Source organism: Sorex fumeus, unplaced genomic scaffold (assembly GCF_029834395.1).
Source record: "Sorex fumeus unplaced genomic scaffold, SorFum_2.1 ptg000043l, whole genome shotgun sequence".
NCBI lineage: Eukaryota > Metazoa > Chordata > Mammalia > Eulipotyphla > Soricidae > Sorex > Sorex fumeus.
This window is the reverse complement of record NW_026606100.1, coordinates 30906053-30932660: the sequence shown is the minus strand read 5'-3', so window position 1 is coordinate 30932660 and position 26608 is coordinate 30906053. Positions and strand designations below refer to the sequence as shown.

General features: G+C 44.3%; 1 protein-coding gene across 1 annotated transcript in view; it reads left to right on the top strand.

The window, feature by feature from the left end:
• The first annotated feature begins 11859 nt into the window (after positions 1-11859).
• The window catches only part of FBXW4 (F-box and WD repeat domain containing 4), an 81538-nt gene continuing 66789 nt past the window's right edge, over positions 11860-26608 (top strand). The window contains exon 1 of the mRNA XM_056120851.1: positions 11860-12602. Within this exon, the coding sequence (XP_055976826.1) occupies positions 11860-12602 (743 nt within the window). The remainder of the gene's footprint in view (positions 12603-26608) is intronic.

The window sequence follows — 26608 nt, the reverse complement described above, 5'->3', positions numbered from 1 at the left end:
GGCTTTATACACGAGGCACGCCCTGTTACACTGAGCTATAACACTCCTCAGACCCAGATAACATTTTTAAGAATTCTATTTTTAGAAGATATTTAGATTTAGAGAAAAATCATGAAGCCAGTATTAATTTCCACATACTCCCATGATCAATTTACACTATAATGGTACATCTGTTATGATAAATGGCTCAATCATATTTCCTTAGATTTTATCTATTGTCCTTTCTATTTCAGGATACTACTTTATATTTAGTCATGTTTCCTTTTGTTCTTCCATATCACAAAAAATGATCAGATTTATTTCTTTTTGGTCACACCTGGTGGTACTCAGGAGCCCACGTGGTGCCAGGAATTGAACCTTGGACTCTCATATACACCAAGCATGCACTTTGGTCCTTTGAGCAATCTTTCTGGCACCAGACTTTACTTAGTGATTTTGCCATTATGAGGAAGGAGTATTAATCTGATTGTTTGTAGACTCTCTTGCAATTGCTATTTTCCTCATTATAGATTTGGATTAGGGAAACCACAGAGGTAATGTACCATTTTTTATCACATTATATCAATGGTGCCTATTATTAACATGACTTATCAGTATTTCAGTATTGATGTTAACATTGATCGCCTGGAAGTATTTGTCTTATTTTTTACCCATTGTCAAGTTCCTTACCACTGTTCCACCCTTTTCCATGTTGTATTCCTTTTTGGGGGTGTTGGGGGGATGGATCCATATTGTATTTTTTGAAAATAAATTATTGTGTATGTGTTTTGGTTTTGGGGGCCAACCCAGTAATATTCAGGGCTTACTTCTGGTTGTGCTTAGGGGTGCCTCCTGACAATGCTTGGGGAACTAGCCAACTGTGTTGGCTGTATGAAAGGCAAATACCCTGCCCACTGTACTAACCTTCTGTTCCTAAATTTTAAGATTTTTTTTTCTTAAAAAAGCAATTATCTGAGTTGGAGTATATGTGTTGAATTCAGGAGACTTGGGTTCAATCCCTAGCACCACCTGGTCTCTGGAACATTACCAAGAATGACGCTCTTGAATAGGGCTCCCCCAGTCCAGTAACTTAAATTTAGCACTGTAGCACTGTCATCCGGCTGTTCATCGATTTGCACAAGTGGGCACCAGTAACGTCTCCATTCGTCACTGTCGTGTGCTAGTATAGCCAAAAGCGTTTGCTCGCTCTAGGAACATGAAGTGAGACTTGTTGTTACTGTTTTTGGCATATTGAATATGCCACAGGTGGCTTGCCAGGCTCTGCCATGTGGGCAGGATACTTTTGGTAGCTTGTCGGGCTCTCCAAGAGGGACGGAGGAATCAAAACTGGGTCAGCCGCGTGCAAGGCAAACACCTACCTGCTATACTATCACTCCAGCCCAAGGTGTATGATATGTGGTAGAAATTAAATGTTACCCTTTTTCTAGCACCAATTAATTTTCATAGTAGTTCTTCCTTTTTCTGTTGGCTTACTATATTACCTTTCACTACTGTCACTGTCACTGTCCTCCCATTGTTCATTGCTTTGCTCAAGCAGGCCCAGTAACGTCTCCATTGTGAGACTTGTTACTGTGTTTGGTATATCGAATACATCACTGGTAGCTTGCCAGGCTTTGCCCTGCCCACGAGACACTCTCGGCAGCTTGCCGGCTCTCCAAGAGGGGCAGAGTAATCAAACCTGGGTTGGCTGGGTCGACTTTGTGCTGAACCTTCTGTGCTATTGCTCCAACCCTTCCACAACTATGTAACTGTATTCCCATACTTATTTAGAGCTCTGCGATAGCACAGCGGGTAGGGCATTTGCCTTGCACGCAGTCAATATGGCCGACCCGAGTTCGAGTCCTCTGCCCCTCTCAGAGAGCCTGGCAAGCAACCGAAAGTATCTCGCCCGCACAGCAAAGCCTGGCAAGCTACCCATGACATATTCAATATGCCAAACACAGTAACAACAAGTCTCATGATGGAGACGTTACTGGGCCCGTTCGAGAAAATCGATGAACAACGGGAGGACAGTGACAGATTTAGAGCTATGCCTAGATCTCTACAATAACGTATAACTGGTCAGGGGAAAAAAAAATAAAACAAACTCAGAGACTAAAATCAAAGAACTTACATGGGAAATTGCTATGTCCAGGTGCCAATTTAAAAAGGATTCCGGGCCAAAGTGATAGAACAGCAGATATGGCACTTGCTGTGCATGCAGCTAACCCAGTTCAATCCCTGGCACCACGTAGGGGCTAATGTCAGGTTTGTGGCCCACTGGAACTTAAATTTAATAGAGAAATATGAAAATGAAGAAATGAATGACTCAATTGATAGTTTGCAAGATAAATTAGTTTCTACCACTTAGTATTCGATATGCCAGACACAGTAACAACAAAGTCTCCAATGGAGATGTTACTGGGCCCGCTTGAGCAAATCGAGCAAATTTACCTTAAAGTTTATTTTTGCTTGTTTTTTTTTTTTTTTGGTTTTTGGGTCACACCCGGCAATGCTCAGGGGTTACTCCTGGCTCATGCACTCAGGAATTGCTCCTGGCAGTGCTCAGGGGACCATATGGGGTGCTGGGAATTGAACCTGTGTCGGCCATGTTGGCTGCGTGCAAGGCAAACGCCCTACCCGCTGTACTATCGCTCCAGCCTCGCTTGTTGTTTTTGAAGCCACATTTCCTGTGTTCAGGGCTTACTCTTCACTCAGGGCTTACTCAGGGATCACTCCTGGCAGGTTTGGGGGACCATAAATGCTGCCAGGGATCAAACTCTGGTCAACTGAAAGGCAAACAAAAGCCCTGCCTACTGTACTCTCACTCTAGCCCTAAAGTATTTTTAAGGGGCCACCAATATGGGTCAAGAGGTAGACTATGTTCCATGCATATGTGAGGACTTGGGCACGTTCTCTCTCCCAGACCCTCAGATGTGGTCCTGGTAGCCCCTGTGCACCTTGAACTGAGCATCTCCAGAAATGTCCCCTAACAAGAAAAACAATCCTCACTCAAACCAAAGTCTTATCAACAACAACACAACACTGTCCTCCCGTTGTTTATCGATTTTGCTCGAGAGGGCCCAGTAACATCTCCATTTTGAGACTTCTTATTACTGTGTTTGGCATATCAAATACATCATGGTTAGCTTGCCAGGCTTTGCTGTGCGGGCGAGATACTCTTGGTAGCTTACCGGGCTCTCCGAGGGGGGCGGAGGAATAGAACCCAGCTCTACTGGGCTGGCTGCGCACAAGGCAAATGCCCTACCGCTGTGCTATCGCTCCAGCCCAGTCTTATCAAAGGGTATGAAAAGTACTAACTTGTTGTAGTTCTGTAGGGTTAACTGCCGCAGCCTCCTCATCCTCCTCCAACTAAACCCATGCAAGGCAAGGCAAGTGCTTTACTGCTGCTGAGCCACGTACCCAGTCTATGTGGTTAACTTTTAAGTAATTGAGAAGGGTAGTTAGCTCAAAAGGTCAATGAAATGTCTGGCATGAAGAGGCTCTAGATTTGATCCCCGCATCCCTCCTGACCTGAGCATTGCAGGTATAGCCCTGATGGCCACCAGCACAACTGGAGACCCCTCTCCTAGGTAACTGAGACAACAACAGAAGCGCGTTGTGAAACTACTTTGATCTAAATACCAGAACTGCTAGATGATCAGAGAAAAAGTATATTATTCGGCGTGTCTTTGTTAGTTGTAAGGGATTTCGGATGATCCTGAATTCAGTGCCTTATTCCATTTTCTGCCATGTATGGTGAAAGAATGAATTCTCTTGAATTCTCTTGACTTTTAGTTATTTAAATTTTGGATAACCAGTCAAGATAGCATGGTCCTCCCATTGTTCATCGATTTGCTCAAGTGGGCCAAATAACATCTCCATCATGAGACTTGTTACTGTGTTTGGCATATTAAATACGTCACGGGTAGCTTGCCAGGCTTTGCTGTGTGGACAAGGTACTCTCGGTAGCTTGCTGGGCTCTCCGGGAGGAGCAGAGGAATTGAACCCGGCTCGGCAGGGCCGGCTGCGCACAAGGCAAACAGCCTAACGCTGTGCTATTGCTCCAACCCAGGTGAAAGAATAAGGTTCAGAAAACAAGGTTTGGGGTTACATCATCTAGATTTGATACCTGATCAGTTACTTAGGAGTCATGTAATCATAGGCCTCAACTTCATCTTCTATGAAAGACATGTTAGTGGCATCTCTTTCCTGTGGTGGTGATCAGGTATGAGACAGTATATGAAAACTCTTACAATCATGTCTGGCATTCAGTAACTGCTCAACAAATACATGAGATTAGAGAGATAATGGTGAGCATCTGAGCCAACACAGATTGTTGAAAACTGTCAACATAACCTTTCACTCTCACTCATCTAATAATCATTCTTGTTAAATTTGTCTATTCCAAAAATAAAATAGACCTTAGGGTCTAACCAAATGGGCATTTGGGTGCAAATACTGGATATGGGAACAGCTCCTATGTGAGATTGTCACCTATGCTTGATTGTCATCTGTAATTAACAGAATACAATTCTACTTTTTTCCTAATTCTAAATATAGATACTACGTTCAATAGCAATAATCATCACTATGCATTTCATATACATGGACACACAAAAACAAATCTGTATTTTAAAATTCTCCTTAAAAATAAACTTATATTAGTGTTTTAAAGTATGAAATTCTTACTATGCACTTGTTAGAAAAGATGAAGTCGTGAAATTTGCATGTAGGTGGATCAACATGGAAAGTATCATGTTAAGTGAATGAGTCAGAAAGAGAGGGACAGACATAGAAAGACTGCACTCACTTGTGGCATATAAAGGAAGAAAATGGGAGACTAACACCCAAGAATAGTAGAGATAAGTACGAGGAGGATTACTTCACAGCTTAGAAGCTGGCCTCACATGCTGGGGAAAAAGGCAGCTCAGATAGAGAAGGAACTACCAAGTAAAGGGTGCGAGGAGGGCCCGCTTGGGATGGGAGATGCGGGCTGAAAGTAGACTATAGACCGAACATGATGGCCACTTAATACCTCTACTGCAAACCACAACACCCAATAAGAGAAAGAGAGCAAAAGGGAATACCCTGCCACATAGGCAGGGTAGGGTGGAGGGGACGGGGTGGTGATGGTGGGAGGGATGCTGGGACCATTGGTAGTGGAAAATGGGCACTGGTGGAAGGATGGGTACTCGATCATTGTATGACTGAAATGCAAGCACGAAAGTTTGTAAATCTGTATCTATACCTCACAGTGATTCACTAATAATTTTTTTTAAAGTATGAAATTCTTGGGGTTTGGATGTAGCTTAGTGGTACAGTGGTAAATTTTAATACCCTGCCCTACCTTATTTGACTGATTCCTGGATTTATACGTCAAGTGAGTTGATGCTTCTTCTGAAAGATTTCTAAAGACCACTGTATGGTAGCATTGCACTGCTCTGTCCTCCTGTTGTTCATCAATTTGCTCGAGCGGGCCCAGTAACGTCTCCATTGTGAGATTCGTTGTTACTGTGTTTGGCTTATTGAATACATCACAGGTAGCTTGCCAGGCTTTGCCATGTGGGCAAGATACTCTCAGTAGCTTGCCGGGTTCTCCGAGAGGGGCAGGGGAATCTCGGAGTCCCCCTGGCTATTAATATATTTTCTTTTTTTGTGAAGTGGTGTTGTTGAGCCATTCCTATGGGTGTTCAGAAAACTATATAGGTGCTGGGGAGTAAAGCAGGTCTGCCACGTGCCAGGCAAGTGCCTAACCCCCTATACTATCCCTTTGGTCTTTTGATGGTAAAATGCAATTCAAGTTCCTATAAAGATATAAATTTATTATATTGCAAACCCGGCAAGCTACCGAGAGTATCTCGCCCGCACGGCAGAGCCTGGCAAGCTACCCGTGATGTATTCGATATGCCAGACACAGTAACAACAAAGTCTCCAATAGAGACGTTACTGGGCCCACTCGAGCAAATCGATGAACAACGGGAGGGCCTTTACCTTTACCTTTGCAAACCTGTATTTTTAAACATTTGAGCTTTTCAAAAATACCCAGTTTCCTAAAAAGAAGTTTTGTCGTTAGACCATACCTAGCAGTTCTCAAGACTTACTCCTGCTCTGCACTCAGGGATCACTCTTGGATGGACTTAGGGGACTATACATGGTATTGGGTATCAAACCCAGGTTGGCTGCATGTAAGGCTGCATGTAGTCCTGTCCACTAGAATATCACTCTGACCCCAAAAAAAGAATTTTATAAGTAAAGCCTTTTTTTGTGATGTGGGTATTGTTCCGGTTTGATTTAAACATCAAATTGGATTTTGTTATGGGGTGAGGAGAGTTTGGAGGATTGATGAAAAATTCTGATGTTTTCTGAGCTAAGACTAAACAACTTTTTGGGGGTGAGGGGGTGAGGGGGTGTTTGTTTTCAAATGCTCAGGAATTTAGGGATCCGCATCACTACCAAATAACAAAATATATAAGTTTCCCATGTAGCTTTGCCTGTCTGCAAAGAAAATACTTTTGCACTTTAGAGAAAGAAATAAGGGGCTGGAAAGATAGTACAGGGTATAAGGCCCTTGCTTGCACACAGCTGATCCAGGTTTGATCCCTGGTGCCACATAGGATCACCTGAACCCCTCCAGGTGTGTCTCACTCCCCCCAAAGTCAGCCAACTATAAATTCTAGCTTAGTAGTTATTTTGTTCTTCAGTTTGGTGTGAAATAGGGTGACGAGATGTTTTAAAATGATTGTCTAATTTTTCTATCAATAAAGGCAACATGGAATAAAGAGTAAATGTTACAGTTGTATGTATGACTGTGGATTTTAATCCTGATGATTTATTCTGCGTTAATAAAATAATTTTCTGTCTTTAATTCTTTCACAGAAAATGACATACAACGTGGATAAACACTCAGCTTTACTCTGTGTAAAAGTAATAGTTAAAGAACAGTCAAAGAGTAAGAAGAAATTACAAATGTGTTGGGGCTGGAGAGATAGTACAGTGGGTAAGGTGCTTGCCTTGCATATGATGGACCTGGATTTGATCCCCGGCATCCCATATGGTCTCCCAAGTACCTCTAGGGGTAACCCTTGAGCATCATTGGGTATGGCCCAAAACAACAGAAACCCCCCCAAAATAATAAATTACAAATGTGTCTATTACAAATACAAATTAAAGTATATATGCTATATTAATCATTGCCTTCTTTCCCACTCAAGTGGCTCACAATGCACAAATGTAGCAAATTAGTAACTGTTAAATTGGCAATATAAGAGGGAAACTGACATTACCAAGTTGGGGGCTGGCAAAAGGGAGGGGAGAGAGGTAAGTAAACATGTGTTGGACACAGTGTCAGAATAATATCCACCACGAGAAATCATTAAGAGTACTTTTAAGTCCAAAAAGAAAATAATTTAAAAATCACAAAAAATTGATGATGCCATTGCCTCAATTTGCAGCATACTTACCTCTATAGCTTTTTAGCTTTTTTAACTGTATGATTGTGTGAATAAGTTAATTTCTTTGTACCGATTTCTAAGAAATGTTTAGTTGTACTACAGTGTCATATCAAATATCACTTTTATTAAGTAAATCACTGACTTGAGTTTGGAAATCTTTTTCTACACAAAGAATGCCCCCTCCTCCTTTTTTTTTTTTTTCCGGTAACAGGATTTGACCTGTAACTATTATTGAGAATTTTCTTAGAGGAGTTCAAAGCATTTTACAGGGATCATCTCATTTATCCCTCGAAAGTAAGGCAGGGGCATTATCTCCACTACAGACTGAGAACACTAAAAGGCCAAGATAGGTGGGTTTTTTGTTGTTGTTTTGCTAAGATCAAAAAGTAATTCTAGGGCAAAGCCAGATTCCGGTCTGACCTTGTTACATGATGCTTCTGCAGCATCCTAATGCAATGCAGTTACTTCTTTAGGTCTCTTCTTGGTTATGCTAAATGTTGAATCATTTCCAGAGTTGACTTCTAATTCTTGCTCCACAAAAATGGATCTTAAGATGAAAATACAAAACAAACCCCTAAAATCCTTGAGATACAACATACAAAAGAAAGGGAGAAACATTTTCCCCACAAATCTTCTTTCCTAGCCAGTGCTATCCAACTGAAAAATAATGCAGGTCACAGATGCAAGTCTCATAGAATGAAAAAAGTGTAGTACTATTTCACTAAATTTTATTTTATTTAGCTAAATGCATCTGAACGTCTGCTCCCCCTAGGCGGCTTGGTGGCCGCCATCCTCCAGAGGCCATTGGGCAGTCAGGTTTGGGCCCTCAGTGAGTATGATATCGGTGGGCCCCATGGGTGACTTATGACTTATGTGAAGCGGGGAGGAGAAAGACGGTCACTTTCTCCCCAACCGCCCCTGCCACCCGGGACCCCAGTGGGCCCCACGGGTGACTTATGTGAAAGGGGGAAGAGAAAGACGGTCACTTTCTCCCCAACCGCTCCTGCCACCCAGGATCCAGGGTTACTGGGTTCTTGTCTAGCCTCGCAGAAAGAAATTTCAGGAGTAGACAAGCAGTGAAATAAATAGATTTTATTTGGAGGATTTTTAAGGTGTGGAGGGGGAGAGAGTGAGAGAGAGAAACATACTCAAGAGAGAACATGGGCTTCTCCAAGAGTGGAGAGAGCCCCTACACACATCCTAGCATTAGACACGAAAGCATGAAAGTACACACCTCAAGAGGGGAGATTTGGGCGACAGATGTGCTAAGGCACCGCATGTGCTTGGCCACGTGGGCGCAAGCACACATGGGCTCAGGCAGCACATGCGCGCCCTTCCTTTGTTCAAGGTGGGCTTTATAGGGTTTCTCCAACCTGCCCCCATGTAGGGCCTCTTCCTAGATAAAAGTCCCGTTGCTAAGGAGGTTACCAGGGAGATTGGGAGTGGTGATGTCTTCTTTGGGCTGAATCACTAAAGTTTAAATCAGATTAAGGGAGAGCTCCTAGAGTTTGAGGAACTTCATGGGGAGAGGTTCAAGTTCCTTTAGGGACTGCTGATGGTCTTATCAGGTCTTTGTTTTCTGTATCCACAAGGTGGATCAGTCCTAGAATTCTTCTTCCATGGAACTTTGTTAATCCAAGTTTCAATGCCAAGGGCCTTTCCCTATCTACCTGCCTACGTCAAAGCAGACACGCGGGGACTCACAGGATGGGGGTGGAGGCAGCCCTTTTCTCCTAACTAGACCCTGAGTTGCTGCCCATGACGGCCTTTCTGGCTCCTGATCAAGCTGCTTAATGGCTATGATCCCAGAGACTCAGGAACAAATCTTGGAACCCAGCAGGTTTTGGTAGAAATCCCTCCAAATTTAAGTATTAAAATTTCGGAATTTCAAAATTGCGCGGCCACAACTGCAGCCATGTGACATGTTATTCCTAACCAGCAATAGAAAACAAATTGTCTACTGTTGCCTTTTCAGCAGATCTGAGTGTTGTGATAAAATCACAAATAATAATGGTGGGTTTGGTGTCAAAATATTGAATGTCATCAAAGTAGAGAGTAATGTTTCCATATTATTGCCCCACAGGTAGGGGGAGGGTGTGGGATGGGGGTATACTGGGGTTTTTGGTGGTGGAGAATGGGCACTGGTGAAAGTATGGGTGTTTCATTGTATGATGAGACTTAAACCCGAAAGCTTTGTAACTGCTCTCATGGTGATTCAATAAATCCCTGTATCACTGTCCTCCTGTTGTTCATTGATTTGCTCGAGTGAGCCCAGTAACATTGTGAGACTTGTTACTGTGTTTGGCATATCGAATATACTGTGTTTGGCATATCAAATACGTCACGGGGAGCTTGCCAGGCTTTGCCGTGCGGGCGAGATACTCTTGGTAGCTAGCCGAGCTCTCCGAGAGGGGCGGAGGAATTGAACTCGGGTCGGCCATGTTGGCTGTGTGCAAGGCAAACGCCCTACCCGCTGTGCTATGGATTCAATAAATAAAATTATAAAAAATGAAAAAAAAATGTAAGGTGGAGTTCATGCCCAATTCAATCAGCTAATCAGTGGCTGAATAAATAGCAGTACTCCCTATGCAGCTGTTAGAAAGGATGAAGTCATGAAATTTAAATACAAGTGGTACTACACGAAAAGTATCATGCTAAGCGAAATGAGTCAGAAAGAGAGGGGCAGACATAGAAAGATTGCATTCATCTGGGGAACATGAAGTAACAAAATAGGAGAGTAACACCCAAGAATAGCCGAGACAAATACCAGGAGGTTTACTCCATAGCTTGGAGGCCAGCTGCACACTCTAGGGGTAAAGGCAGCTAGATAGAGAAGGGAGCACCAAATAAAGGGTGCTGGGAAGATCCACCCAGGATGGGAGATGCATGCTGAAAGTAGACTATAGACCGAACATGACTGCCATTCAATGCCTCTTTTGCAAACCACACCCAAAAGGAGAGAGAGAACAGAAGGGAATGCCCTGCCACAGAGGCAGGATGGGATGGGGGGATGGGGGAGTGGGAGGGATACTGGGATTAGTGGTGGTGGAAAATGGGCACTGGTGGAGGATGGGTACTTGATCACTGTATAACTGAAACCCAAGCACAAAAATTTGTAAGTCTACAACTGTACCTCATGGTGTTTCACTAATAAAAATGTAAAAAAATAAATAGTACATAAAAAAATAAATAAAAAAAAGGTAAAGGTAAAGGCCCTCCCGTTGATCGTGGATTTGCTCGAGCGGGCCCAGTAACGTCTCCATTGGAGACTTTGTTGTTACTGTGTCTGGCATATCGAATACTCTCATAGCTTGCCAGGCTCTCCGAGAGGGGCAGAGGAATCGAACTCGGGTCGGCCATGTTGGCCGCGTGTAAGGCGAACGCCCTACCCACTGTGCAATAAATGCATCTGAAAAATTTTTTGGGGGGGGGTTAGGGTGTTAACACCCAGCTGTGCTCAGGGATCACTTTTGGTGGGGTTCCAGGGACCATAGGTGATACCAGGGCTTTCAGAAACACGTGGGTGGGCCATGTGCAAGACAGGCCAGCACCATAGCCCCTTTGGGGGTTATGTAGCCTCTATTGCTCAAGCGTAGCCTCTATCGCTCTGGCTGCTGAATCAACTGTCTGTTTCAACATGTAACCAATGTAACATGACTGAGATATTTCACGGTCTTTCTTGTGCATCAATCTTCAAGACCTAGTGTTTATGCCTCGGTGACAGCACGCTTTCTGATCTGGACCTGGCCCAATCCAAACGTTGGCTCCGACAGCCACGCGTGACGAGGGGCCACGGGCTGGACGTGGTAGCTGAGCTTGGGTTCCTCTTCGAAGGAAGGGGTTGAGCAGGGGGAAGGACTCCGGGGTGCTCCCTCTCGCTCTTGGGTGTTGGCTCCCAAGAAGATCTGGCTTTGCCACGTCCCGGTTCTGAGCCGAGAGGGATGGTTTCCAGCACTGGACGGCCGCAACTCTCCTCAAAAGTCCAAAACACGAGGTCATTGCCGCCACCACCACGGCGTGAGAGCCAACTTCTGGAGCGGCCTTTCGTGGGTGGGGGGCCCGGCGTGGGGCCCGTGGAGAGGAGGCACATCCGGGGTGGGGGGTTGGGGGGAGAGAGCCCGCTTCCGTCGAGGCCAGGTCACCCCAATGGGCGTTTCTGGAGGGGAGGGGCTCCCACCCAGTCGCTTCTCGAAGGGTCCGGGCTCCTCTGGCGGCCGGGTCCTCGGCGCCGTCTCCATGCCGAGCCTCCCCCTAGCACCCATCTATGTGCTTCCCCCTCGGGCCTTCGCGGCTGGGGGGGAGGGGCCGGCGGCCGGGCCCCGGGCCCGCAGCACCCCGAGGCGGAGGCGGCGGCTCCCGGGCCGCGGCGGTGAGGGGCGGGCCCCGGGCTCGGCCCGCGCCCGCGCTCCCGGTGACCCGGCCCGACATGGTGCGGCCGCCCCGGCCGCGCTTCCGCGTCGGGCCGAGCCCGCGGCCGCTCCCGAGCAGCCCGAGCCGCCCGAGCCGCCCGCCGGGCCCCGCTGGCAACTGCGAAGCCGCCGCCGCCGCCGAGGGCGAGAGGCGGGAGGCGCGGGGCGAGCCGGAGGGGAGGGTGGCGAGGGGCCGGCGGAGGAAGGGGAAGGGGAAGGGGAAAGCGGCGGGGCCGGGCGGAAGAGGAAGCGGGGCGCAGGGGAAGCCGGCGCCGCGGCCGGTCGAGGGGGCTGCGGGGCGAGGGGCCGGGGCGGCGGGCGCGGGCGCGGGCGGCCGGGCGCGGGGCTCCGCGGGGGAGGCCGGCGGCCGCAGCCTGGAAGGGGCGAGTAGGCTCGCAGGGGACGAGGACGCGAGCTCGGGGGCCGGAGCGAGCGATGCGGGGCAGCAGGAGGGCTGGAGGGGCAGGTCCGGGCGGCGGGAGGGAGCCCAGGGCCCCGGGGGTCAGGCGTGGGGCCGCGGCGCAGGGCCCGGGGCGGCCATGGCGGCGGCGGAGGCGGCGGCGGGGGCCCGGGAGCCCGTGCTCTGGCGCCTGCCCGAGGAGCTGCTGCTGCTCATCTGCTCCTACCTGGACGTGCGGGCCCTCGGCCGCCTGGCGCAGGTGTGCCGCTGGCTGCGGCGCTTCACCAGCTGCGACCTGCTGTGGCGCCGGATAGCCCGGGCCTCGCTCAACGCCGGCTTCTCGCCGCTCGGCACCGACCTGTAAGCGCCCGCTCGCCCGCCCGCTCCCCGCCCCGGGCCGGCCCCGCGTCCCGGGAAAGGGCGGGGCGCCGTGGCCTGCTGGGCCCGCGGGCCGCGGGGGGCACCCCTGCCTGCCGCGGCCCCTCCCGAGCACCCCGGGGGGGTCAGCGCCTTCCCGAGTGTCCCCACCCCCCCCACTCTCCGAGGAAGCCTGTCCCGAGCGTCCCGCCGTCGCCACGTTCCCCCTCCCCTCCCCCTCTCCCCCCTGCCCAGGGCAGCCCCTCACCCCCGCGCCACCCCCACCCCCACCCCACAGACAGTTTTCCCGCTGCGTGACCCCTTTGGCCCGGGGCACTGTCACCTCTGCGGTTCTGACATCTGGGGCCACGGTGGGGTCCTGCCCGAACCTTTCCGGGGGACCTTTGGCTAAAGGTGTGAGGGCCCATGTAAAACGGGAAAGGCCTCGGCCGTCCTCGTCCCAGATCAGCCCTAATGTAGGATGCCACCCAGGCCTAGAAGGACCTTGGCAGGGAATTGGGCCTAAACTGGATTGGCAGGCATAGGATTGGCACGTTTTGGGGAGGGTCGGGGAATTGTGAAGGCAAAATTTCCTCCTGGCCTGTTTGGAAGAGGGAAAAGCAAAAGTTGGGGAAGGGGTGAAAAGAGCTTTCAGAGGGTGACCAACGCCATCCAGTTTGAGTTTTAAAGAGGCCTGATGGAGGGTGGTGGTGGAAGTAGGATAACAACATCAAAGATCTTTTTTAAACAAAACAGAACCAAACCAAACCCCGCTGAGACTATCATCTTTAAACCACTATTTCAGCTTTTATTATTATTATTATTATTATTATTATTATATTTTTTTGCATTTTGGGTCACACCCAGCGATGCACAGGGGTTATTCCTGGTTCTGCACTCAGGAATTACTCCCGGCAGTGCTTGGGGGACCAATATGGGATGCTGGGAATTGAACCAGGGTGGGCCGCGTGCAAGGCAAACGCCCTCCCCGCTGTGCTATCACTCCAGCCCCAACTATTTTAGCTTTTTAAATGACATTTTAAACACTTCTTTCCCTTGTTAATTGCTGTCTTATCTGAACACAATAGGTACATATTTATCAACTAGATCATAAGGAGATTATAACTTTCATGTTCTGTTCTCTTTTTTTTTTTGCTGTTACAGTTCAGTGTTTCTCAAGTGGGACCTATGGCTTCCCTTTGGGCCTCCAGAATATTCCATGAGACCACAGTAGGGAACTAATGGGTAACCACGAGGACAGGGGCCACAGGAAGGAAATAAGGTCCTAATGGGACGATGGCAGGAAAAAAGATTAAAAAACAAAAATCCAGGGCTGGAACAATAGCATAGCGGGTAAGGCATTTGCCTTGCATGCGGCCGACCCGGGTTTGATTCTCAGCACTGCCAGGGATGATGCCTGAGTGCAGAACCAGGAGTAACCCCTGTGCATCGCCAGGTATGACCCAAAAAGCAAAAAAAAAAAAAAAAAAAAACCCAAAAATGAAATGAAAGATGGATTTTTATAATAACTTTATGGACATAGGTCACATACCATTTATGTGTATCATTTTGATACATTGTATTGTAGCACTGTAGCACTGTCCTCCAGTTGTTCAATTTGCTCTTGCAGGCCCAGTAAAGTCTTCATTTTTGAGACTTGTTACTATATTTGGCATATTGAATATAAAGCAAGGGCTTTGCCATGCAGGCCGAAATACTCTCAGTAGCTTGCCGGGCTCTCTGAGAGGGGTGGGTGGAGGAATCGAACCCGGCTCAGCTGGGCTGGCTGCGTGCAAGGTAAACGCCCTACTGCTGTATTATTGTTTTGAATTAATTCCTTAGGATAAATTCTCAAGATTGGCATTATTGGATCAGAGATTAATGACTTAATACATGTTACAAGTTGTAATTCACTAGCAGAGATTGACAATCAGCTTCATGAAGAATTAAAAAAAATTATTTTGGCAAGCATATAATGGTAGAGCAAAATTTTGTTATTTTGCCTTTACACTGCCCAGGATACATATTTTCCATGTCTTTGTTTCATTTGTGAGGTTGACTGTTCCTAGTCTTTGCCCATTTATTAACAATCGGAGTCTTGATTTTCTTTGAAATTCATAATCTTTGTGACACTAGGCTGTAGTCTGATGCATCTTTGATGCAAACATTTTTCTCATGTCTTTTTACTTTATGTTTTTGCCTTTGGATGCTTATGCTTGTAGTAGATTTTGACATTTGTGATTTTTCCTACCCCACAACCAAAGCTGAGACATTTAGAAATATTTGCTTTGATATTGTGGTATAATTTGATTATTATTTTTAAAATAATGCTTTTAGGCTGCAGAGATAGTATAGGTGTTAAGGTGCTTGTATGCCACTAACACTCTAACCCTGGTCACTCCTAGGAGTGATTCCTAGGCATCAAGATAGGCATAAGCTCAGGGCACTGCTAGGTGTGCCACTCATCCTGAAATCCTTCATCAAAATCATTTCTCTCCCTCCCCCCATCTCCTCTTCTTCTTTTTATTGTTATTGTTGCATTGACTAGGATCACACAGTTTCACCAGTTGGTGCTCTCTGGGGTTTACACATCAGGTTATGGTGCTTGCACACTTGACCATATTCATCAGTTGCAGTCCTTGCCCACTTGCTGGCTGAGCCACACAGGTTATGGTTGTGGTTGCTAGAAGTCACTTGTTGGGGTATTTGAATTTCCTGCCTGTGTGCTCACACATCATTTTTGTTTCAGTGTCTACTGGGAGTTGTCCCCTTTTTTGTGGTGCTTTCAGACACCTGGCTGTGTAGCTAGAAATCATGTGTGGTATCAGGGATTACAGGCAGCTGAGCTACTAGTCTCAGAAAGGAATGCATAGAGTGAGTTCAGTTTTTTTTTCTACCTGGTTATCACTGTACTTTCTAGTAAATGGTTCTCTTTCCTCTTGTTTTAGAAAGTTTACTTTGCCAAATATTGTGCTCGTGGGGCAGGAGCAATAGCACAGCTGGTAGGATGTTTGCCTTGCACGCGGCCGACCCAGGTTCAATTCCCAGCATCCCATATGGTCTCCTGAGCATTGCCGGGGGTAATTCCTGAGTGCAGAGCCAGGAGTAACCCCTGTGCATCACCAGGTGTGACCCAAAAAAAGCAAATATATATATATATATATATATATATATATACACACAGATATATATATAGTGCTCGCTTTGCAGGCAGCACAATACTAAGAACATATACTAAAATTGAAATGATGCTTTGCCAAATATTAAGTTCATACATAGAGTATTCGATATGCCAGACACAGTAACAACAAAGTCTCCAATGGAGACGTTACTGGGCCCGCTCGAGCAAATCGACGATCAACGGGAGGGCCTTTACCTTTACCTTTATAATATTGTAATATGCATGGTACTAGTATATGCATATATCATATATGCAGTCCTGTGCTACTTAACTGTGATACTTGTGCACTGTGTGGCATTTTCATCCTTTTTTGTTTTGGGGCCATATCAGTGGTGCTTGGTGTTCTACTCCTATCTCTGCTTGGGTCACTCCAAGCTGTGCATGGGGGACTGTGGGATGCCAGGGTTTGAAACCAGGAGTCCTTCATGCAAAGTTTGTGCTCAGCCTGTTGAGCTTACTCTCTCCTGCCTAGCAATTTCATCATTGTGTGGATTTCATAGACTGTTGGTGGTATAACCTACTATTGGTCTCATAACCTAGCCAGGTGATGGGACCATTGTGGTAAATGTAGCCTATCCTTGACTAAAAAGCCATTAAGTGACTTGTGAGCATTGTATATTGGATTTATATATGGACGGTTTTGTTTGATCTATTTGTCCATTTCCTACTATATTAAATGTTAGGGTATGTAATTTCTTTTTGGTAGAATGTAATTTCCCTTGGGGTTAAATTATTTTTGTTCTGTGTGTGTGTGTGTGTGTGTGTGTGTGTGTGTGTGTGTGTGTGTGTGTGATGTCTCTCTTTAAAACCAGAGCAAAAAAATTTTCTCTGTCTTTTCAAAAGTTCCAGGGGGGACTGGAGTGATAGTACAATGGACAGGGCATACGGACAGGGCATTTGCCTTGCATGTGGCCAAACTGGGTTTGATCCCCGCCATCCCATATTGTCCCCTAAGCACTGCCAGGAGTAATTCCTGAGTGCAGAGCCAGGAGTAACTCCTGAGCATTGCAAATGTGACTTAAAAAAAAAATGTTCCAGAGGCTTTCACTATAAAATAAAACATTGTTTCATTTGTTCCTAAAAATCCTTGACTATGGCATGCCTTATGTTTTCATTGAGATTTTTTGGTATGTGGTCTTATTATATTTATTTTTTTTATTCTTTTTTTTTTAATAGTGCTATATTCTTTTTTAATTTATTTTTTATTTTTTTTATTAGTGAAACACCATGAGGTACAGTTGTAGATTTATAATTTTTTGTGCTTGGGTTTCGATTATACTATATTCATTTTTTTAAATAAGAACTTTTCAAAGAACATCGAACTTAACCTGTAAGCGAATTTGGCTAAAATAACTGGAACTTTAGCTAGTCAAGGCAAAATTAGGCTTTTTCTCTGTATGTTCAACCATTATCAAATTGAATAAAATAATTGATTACAGAAAAGAGAAATGCTCGGAGGACTGCGAGCAATGATCCCTAATCACTGCAGGGACCAACCCCTAAGCACTGCATTGGGAGTATCCCATGAGCACTACTAGGTATAGACACCCACTCCCAAGAGCTGATATTTATTTTTTTGCTTTCTTTTCAAATATTCCAAATGAGAAGCAGTGGGATTGTTTGTTCTGAATGTGTATTCTTTAGAAATAATAACACAGTGAAAATATATAAAGGATGTTGAAGGGGCATAAAGATAGTAGCCTGGATAGTAGGCTCCAAAGTATAATAAGGAGCATTGAGTAGTTAGCTTTGGGCTAATTAAGTGCATACTAGACGTTGGAACAAGCTTCATAAGTGTAATATAAAATTTGATTTTGTCAGAAGCCAGGACCTGAGTTTGTTTTGAGGCCACAATTGGCATTGCTCAGGGATCACTCCTGATAGTGCTTGGGGGATCACACCAGGTTCCAGGGATAGAACCAGGTCAGATGCATGCAAGGAAAATGTGCCACCTTCTATACTCTCTTTCCCTCTTCTTCAAAATGAATCAAAGTAGTTTTAATCAAGAAATTTACTTAGAGAAAAATGACAGAGAGAGAGGGTGGAAAGATAGAGAGAGGTAGAAAGAGGTGTTAACGAGAGATTAGTGGCTTCTCTAGAATATAAAAAGCCGTTTATCTTTAAAGAACAGTAATCTGGTGGTTTACTGCAACGGTGTGTAAATTCTAGCAGAGTGACTTCTCTATTCAGTCCACATAAGCAAAGGTAGAGATAGTTTGACTGAGGAATTACCTAAAGACAGGGACACACACTTAGTTTCTCTCACCTGTCCTGACTGTTACCTAAAGATAGACAGGAGGGACACACACTTAGTAACAGACAGAAGAACCCGTCAGCTTAGGATCTCCCCTCCCTGCTAAAGAGCCTCTTGATTCTTAGAAACACAAACTGCTAAGGTTTACTGACCTTCCGGCCCAGGGCAAGTCTCATTCAGTTTGGCTGTTCCTAACTGATCATAGCTTTGTTGAGTAAGATGAACTGCTTTGGTTCCTTGTGATTTGTTAATGGTCTTATATTTGTGCTTGAAGGCATTTTGGTCACTTTAAGACCACAAACAAATAATTTGCTTCCCTTAAGGTCTCTTAGCCAAGTAGTGAAGACTGGTAGTTACCCTAAGCTTTTATTTAAAAAAAAAAAAACGGGGGGACACAGAGAATTTGAGTCAGTCATCTGCTTTAAAATCACTTTTGTCTGAAGATTTTATGAAACCTGGGGGAGATAGGAATACCTTTAATATAAAAATAAAGGAAATGCTTCACAGAATAGCCTTACGTTTTCCCTAAAGCATAGAAGGAAAACCTAATTCATTTAAGTCAAAACAGTAAAATTTAACGTTCGGCTTGTAATGTAAGTTAAGTGCAAGAAGTTTAGACAACACGACAGGTGGGAGAGCAGAGGTACAGTTGGCAAATTTTGATACTGAAGAGTTAAACATGTTTTGAGCAATACCTGGGTGCTCGCTTTCATTTGCCTATGATAGATATGCCTGGAATTAACCATAGGTGTTTTAAGGAGTAAAACTGAGGTGTTTGCCCTGGCATGTACATTCATTCCTAAGTCAGGATCTCGTAGGTTTGGAGCTCTTTGAGGCTGGGCGACTGGGGTATCTATTTCAGTGATGATTAACATTCAGAGTGGTGAGATGGACACAGATAAGCAGAGTGTGTTTGTTTGTTTTACAATGATTGCCCCTAAGAGCATTTTTTTTTTTTGGTTCAGAAAGCATAAAGTTTCCTTTCCTAAATCTGAAAGAAGGCATTGCCAAGTGGATACATTTAAAGCCTAAACAATCATTGTTCAGAAAACAATTAGTAACTTAAAGTAGTTTAGGCTTTCTCCTTCACCTTTCTGCTTAACTTAGAGAGGAGAGTCACTCGCTGTTCTCCAATCAATGAAAGGGTTTGTTTATGAATGTCTTTATCTTTAGCCATTTTGGAAAGACCTTCATTTTAATGGCTTGTGATTTCATAAAAGTTCAGTTTGCAGTTGCTTAAAATGAATAAAACAGTACACCTGTGAGAGCAGGAAATGGTCTAGTACCTCCAAATGGAAAGGGAAGAATGAAAGACTTCTTTTCTTCAAAGAGCAGGAACATATAGTAAATGCTGATATCCATTTCAGTTTTGTAAAATCAGAATGGTAGATGATGAATTTCCTAGTTTTCAATGCAGAAATATGGAGAAACCCAGAGTCCTCATAAATATGTAGATGAGTAATTCTTATAGGAATGAGGTCTCTGAAAATATTTTAATATTCTATACTGTGTTTTCTGTGTCTAGCACTATTATCTTATGCAGATTGTGCTCAAACTGTTGAAATTAAGCTAACAGGTTACCAAGGAAGTATATTGATTTAAATTTTTTTTTTTTTGTGGAATAGTTATTTTTGGGGAAGCAATATCCAGCAGTGCTCAGGGCTTACTCCTGACCCTGTGCTCAGGGATCACTCCTGGTGATGCTCAGGGATCATTCCTGGTAGGGACCATATGGTATGCTAGAGATCTAACCCAGGTCAGCCATGTGTAAGGCAAGCCCCCATACCTGCTGTACTATTGCTCTAGCCCTTTTGTCGAATATTTAACAGAAAATTACCATTGTGTGACAATATCTTATTATTATTATTATTTTGGTTATACCTTGCCATGCTTAGAGGCTGCTCTAGCTCAGTGTTCATTCCTGGCAGTGCTTGGGAATCATACAGTGCCTCCTGTATACAAAGCATGTGCTCCAGCCCATTGAGCCCTGTGGCCACATATGTGACTTTTTAACTTAACTCTGGGTCGTCTCTGGTATTTGATTAATATCTGACCCTGAATTACAATCATGGAAAGAAAATTTAGCCAGATTCTTTTTGAGACTAAGCTCCACTAAATTTTCAAAATTCAAGGTGATACCAACTATTTTAAAATAGGAGAAAGTTGAGTTTTGAATTTTCAGTGGTAGTTGGTCTATCTCTCACTTTGCTGTATGCAAGCATGCATTTATTACACTTAAGAATTTATTTCATGTGTGTTAACCATTGATTTGCTCGAGCGGGCCCAGTAACGTCTCCATGGGAGACTTTGTTGTTACTGTGTCTGGCATATCCAATACGTCACGGGGAGCTTGCCAGGCTCTGCCGTGCGGGCGAGATACTCTCGGTAGCTTGCCGGGCTCTCGGAGAGGGGCGGAGGAATCGAACTCGGGTTGGCCATGTTGGCTGCGTGCAAGGCAAACGCCCTACCGCTGTGCTATCGCTCCAGCCCATCAGATGAGGTTGAACATCTAAAGATTTGGTTCTTATTTTTGGTATTTGTTATTTTGGTTTTGGGTCACACCTGGTGATATTCAGGGCTTAGTCCTGATTCTCTGCTCAGGAATCATTCCTGGTGGGGTTCAGGGGACCATATGTGGTGCCAGGGATTGAACCCAGGTTGCCTGTGTGTAAGGCAAGTGCCTTCTCCCCTGTTCTATTTCTCTAGCCCTCAAATTTAGTTTATTCTTGAGCATCCTTTCTAGTCCTTTTGCTGAGATTTGACCTTTTACTCAGATTTGAATAAGCCAGTTGTAACCAATGCAACAAGATAATGATAATTAAGAATGTGCTTATGGGGACTTAAGGAGAGAGAAAAAAGTGCTGGAGCCCATACCTTACATGTTCCTAGTGTTACATGGCTCCCCTTATTCTGTAAATGAAATTTTAAAAGGCTGGGGAAGCAAAAAAAAAAAAAGGATCTGCAGAGGTTGGAGCGATAATACAGTGGGTGGGGTGTCTGCCTTGCATTCAGCCAACTTTAGTTCGATTCCCAGCATTCCATATAGTCCCCTGAGCATTGCCATGAGTAAGTCCTGAGCACAGAGTCAGGGGTCCCTGAACGTCACTGGGTGTGACTCAAAAAGAAAAAAAAATAAAGGCTGGGGAAGTAGCTCAGTGTTAGAGCACATGCTTTCCATGTGTGAGGCCCTGGATTTGGTCCCTGCACTGAGAAAAGAAAGAAAAGGGGCAAAAATGAATATGAATCTTGAATCCTATGACTGAATTGTATGTAAAACTGAGTATTAGACTACTTGGAGACAGAGCTTAGCCTTTATAGGTTTGAGTTAGTTCTGTTTTAAATCCAAGTCATTGCCCTTCCTGTAAATTTGGGCCACCCAATGGGGCATTTTAGTCCACAATTAATTGCCAGTACATTCTTTCTCTTTCTTTTTTGGTATTTGACATGAGCTCAAATTGCTAAGAAAGGTGACAACTGTGAAATGAAGTCAGGGTTTGGAAACACCTTAAAAAATACATGCAAAGGCCACTAAATGACAAGAGCAGACTGCCAAAACATCACCATGTCTGTTGACTTTCCATTCCTGTGCACAGCACAGAATTAGAGGTCAAAGAATCATAGGAGTTAGAGATGGAAAAGACATTTGGGGTCAGTCAGTTCATCCCTCCACCTTCTCCTGCCCCGATACCAAATCATTCTTTACATTATATTTTCTCCCTGCTCCCCCTTCCCCCACCCTGTACAGTTTTCACGGTCCTCATTCAACCCCTGCTGTCACCTTTGGGAATGATGCTTGAGACTCTGTCCAGTTCTCCTCTGTAAAGAGAGATATTGCCTTTGCCCTTAGTGAACTTCTTTGTTGGTGGTCCCAGTTGAGACACTGAGGCTAAGTGGAAGTCTCTCTACTGCCTGGTGATGGGGCTTTTCTAGACATAATTGAAGAGTATTTACGGTATGATGATGTTGAGGAAGGGGAAGAATTCTGGGGTACAGTTATAGCCATTGGTGAGTTTACTAGACTTTTGTTTTACAAAATTCTTGACCTGAAAGGAGGGGTGTGTGTGTGTGTGTGTGTGTGTGTGTGTGTAATATGGTACTGGGAAGGTGACCAGAAACAAGGGAATTACATTAATAGGAGTTTTATAAGAATCTTAGCTTGAAAATTGGTGAATTTGAACTAATAAACCTTTAGGAATATTTCTGGTGACGTAGTGGAGGATTGTTTTAAGATCAGTAAGTGGTGTTCTGTACATATGTTTCAACTTCGCATCAGAGTTGAGGACAGATGGAATAGAAACATTTCTGTGTTTTGTATTTTGGTCTAGTGGACATGGTTGCTTTTGCAGTCTCCCCTTGCTTAAAAAAGGTAGCGAAAGAGGAATCTTATGCTTACTGATTGCATGGCTTGGCAGGAGAATGGTCATTTTTAGAGGCAGCTTTGGAAGGATGCCCCAAGCTCCCCCTCTTGTTCCAGCAGCTGTTGGGAGCAGTCCGAAGGGGGTATTATATTTCTTCTGGTAACTCTGCCAAGAATGAGAGGAAATCCACAATCTGTGGGCTGGGGGGTAGGAGGGTGGGGGCCGAGGGGGATGGGAATGGGAATGGGGTGGCAGGTGATGGGACAGGGAAATTAAATTGTTTTATAGTAAATATATTGAGATACTTTTCCTGGAAAGCTTTTTCACTGAAAGAAATATTTCCCCTACTCACTAGTTCATATATGGGTCTTTTCTCTGTAGAGAAAGGGGAAATAGTTTTCTTTGATTATTTTTCTTTCCCGGAGCTCCAGTTTTGAAGTTCCATATTTTGTGCACTTTCCTTTTAAAGTCAGTATTGAAAAGGTGAGTTAAGATTTAGATAGGGGTCATGTGTGTGCTTAAGAGGGCCTGCCTCAGAAGTGAGTTACTTAGGAAGAACTTTTCATTCATTCCTTATTTTTGGCTGGAGTATGACTCTATCATAATAGTCTAGAAACTGGAGATGTCAAAACTTTCTGGGTGGCTTCTGGTTCATGTTCTCTCTGTTCTTGCATCAAGGCAGAAAGGGCACCAGGGATTTTGAAACCTGGTCCCGTGGGCTGAAAACTTGCTTTGGTGATTAATATGGAACACAGTTATAAGATTAAAAACAAAGAAACAAAAAATTCCAACCCTGAGAAGCAGAGTAGTAGAAGTATTTCCCACATTTCATATGGGGAGCTCAGAGAGGTCATTTTAAAGCTATGAGAACAAAGTCCACTTCTGAGTCTGGTGGAACTTAATTCATAACTCAATGGAGAATGTTTTGTAGCATCTTCCCCGCTCTTGTTTATTCTTAGAAAGTGCTCATTCAGCTATATTGTGGGTTTTGATCCCGAGATCGGGAAATACCGTGCTCTGCATCCCCTCTTGGGGACTCACAATGCCCATTGCTGAATTAAAGTCAGTGATAAGTCCTGTGATAGAGGGTTGTTTCAATTTATTTTAACCAACATAGATAAAAATGTCTTGTTCATAAAAATGTCCCTTGTTTATTATCTCTTAACACCTTGCAGACAGATATAACTTGACCAATTACAAGTAAAAATGAATATGAATGTGAACATGGTCCTAAATCCTAAGTTTATATAAAGGATAAGGAGTATGTTTCTGAAACTATTTGGGCACCTTTTTGTTTTGCCTGTGTTTGGGCCATTCCCTGTGATACTCAGGGGTTACTCTTCACCCTGCACTCAAGAATCACTCCTGGTAGTGTTTGAGGTACCATGTGGGATGTCAGGGATTAGCACAGGTTGGCTGCTTGCAAGGCAAGTGCTCTACCTGTTGTACCTACTTGGACAGCTTTTACATGCGAGTGTCACGTTACGATATTTTTTTCTGCTTGGAGTTTTTCCTTTGAGCCTCTCTAGCATAAGAATTTGGAGGCTTTGGTTGGATTTTAGAAGATGTGGTATAGTACTATTTTTAGGAAGAGCTCAAGGGTAACATGTCCAGGCTCTTGAAAATCTTAAAGGCATTGTTGAAAGGGTGACTTGCCAGAGAACTGTGCTTTGAGAACTCTTGTTTAAGCAGTTCCTAAGCAGTATCTGTCATGGTGCCTATTATGCCATGGCCATGATTTGCACCTTTTGTTTCTAAGACATTCTTTTTTACACTTAGAATTTTTATTAATATACTAAAGGGAAAATGCCTTTAAAATGAAGTTTCAGACATTGAAAATCCCATGTTGTTAACACTTTTCACTTGTTCACTGCCATCAGGTAGTTTAGAGTATCAAGTACACTTTTCTATTTGAACAGAACATTACTGCTGGGACTCGTTTCCTTTCATCCTTTTGAGATCACTTCATGTTTGTTTCTCTGAACAGGCAATCTTGTATTTGCAGCAGATTGTGTCAGGAGCCACCTTATGACTTGATAGTTTTTCTGACAGAAATATTCATACATGTGGATCTTTAGTTAAAAGAAAGTAGAAAAGACTTGTTCAAGATTCCTGGTATACTACTGCTGTGTAGCATACTAGTTGACAGAGACTTTTGAAGCACTAAGAGACTTAAGACTCAATCCTGTGCAATTTATAACCGAATTGGATAAATAAGACCTACAGCCATGAAAAGTTAACTACCTATTATGGTAGGTTCAGTCTAAGGGTGAGATGGAGAGGAGTGTTTTAGAAGTAGAGATGTCAGCTGATCATGAAGAATGGGAAGAAGAAATTATCTGAGATAATTTGCTGGTGCTGGCAACAATAGGAGAAGGTGTGGGTGTATGACTGAAGGTAGAAGAGATGAGCTTATGAGCCCATTGGTCTATGAAAGTGGGGGTTAAATGAGTAAAGTAGGTTGACATTTGAAGACCTTTCAAGAGAGTAGACGATATAGACATTCCTTATACATTATCCGTAGAGGCATGTTCCCTATAGCTTCCCCCCTAGGGTATGGGGCTATTCAGTTTTCTCTTCCCTTAAAGGTGTAAGCAAATTTAACACAATATTTTAAAAAATTAATTAAAGAAAGACCAACTTGGGGCTGGAGCCTTGCACACCGCTAACCTAGATTTGATTTCCCACCACCCCATATAGTCCCCTGAGCTCACCAGGAGTGATCCCTTAGTACAGAGTAAGCTCTATTTCTGCCTCTACCAAACACTACCAAACATCCTTAGACTGAATCTACTATAGTAGGCACCATTAACTTTTCATGGTAAGCCCGGAGTAAGCTCTGAGCACCTCTCAGTGTTGCCCCAAAATCAAATAACCCCACCCTCCATACCCTAAATATAGACCTCAGCTACTGAGACCTTTGGAGGGTTTAATCTAATGCAAATATAAAGAGAGATCAGAAAGGTAGTACATGAGGTAATGGCCTTGCCTTGCAAGCGGCTGACTCCCTGTTTAATCCCTGATACTGCATAGGGTTTCTAGATCCCTGACATGACTGCTTCCTGAGCACAGAACCAGACCTGAGCACCACTGGATGTGTCCCTGAAAGACGAATACACATATGTATATGAAGAGTTAGCCATTTTTTTTGGTCTGGGGCTGTTTTAAATACTTGTACCTTAAAATAAAATATTGTTGGTCAAAACCTATTAGACACAGGCAATATGGGGGAAGAGATCTTCTTACTGGAGAACAAGAAGATCAAAGATCAAAGAAATCAAGAGACTGTAAAGTTAAAATTCCAGGACCTCCAACCATCATTTTGCATTGCTTTGTCCTGCCCTTCTTAGCCTAGAGCCCCTTAAGATGGCCTTATTCTATACATTGGACAGAATTTCCCGAATTCCTAAGTCAGCAGGAAATTATGCTGATGAAAATCATGCCAGTCATGCAGGTAGGCAGCAGCAGTGGCATTAAGGAAAATAAAACTTCAAGATGTGGCAGGGAAGGGAAATGTTTTTTTTTGATCCAGGAGTTTTTTGATCTTACAGACTATGCAAGTTTAAGATCTTTCCCAAGTACCCACATTTCCCTCTTCATTGCCTTCCAGCCATCCTCCCCCTCCCCCACCCCACCCCCCATCTTTAGGTTTATTTATTTGCTTTTTGGTGGGGATGTGAATGAGGAGAGGTGAAATGAAAGGGGACTCTAGATAACTGCCTAGATTAATTTCTGTCCCTCTGAACTCACTTGTTGCCAAGATTTTAAGGGGCCTGATAGTTTACCATGGGTGCATGTTGTATTGTTTTTGTTTAAAATAGGTCATGCGCCTAGGAATGCAGTCAAAGTATAATGGTGACTAAGTGCCGGAAAGCCGAGAGAGGGGGGCCCAAGTGGAAAAAGAGCCCGAGGCAAGAGAAGAAGGGCTGGGAAAATGGAAGTTCCACTAGGCCCACAGTTCAGGTTAGAGATTCCTCCTTGCATTAATAGCCATGCAAGAGGTTTATTTACAGGGCATGGCACAAATAATTTTTAGGAGAAGTGGGGGCTGCAGGGAAGCACCCCATTTGTTCCTAGTAGCTATTGTAGAGACCAGCCAGAACATTTTGAGATGAAAGCAGGGATCCTGATTGAACTCCCAGGGACTCTTGCTCCAGTCTCCTTAGACACTCCTGCTGCCTTGTTCTGGGACCTGCTTTGACTGAACTTCGATGGC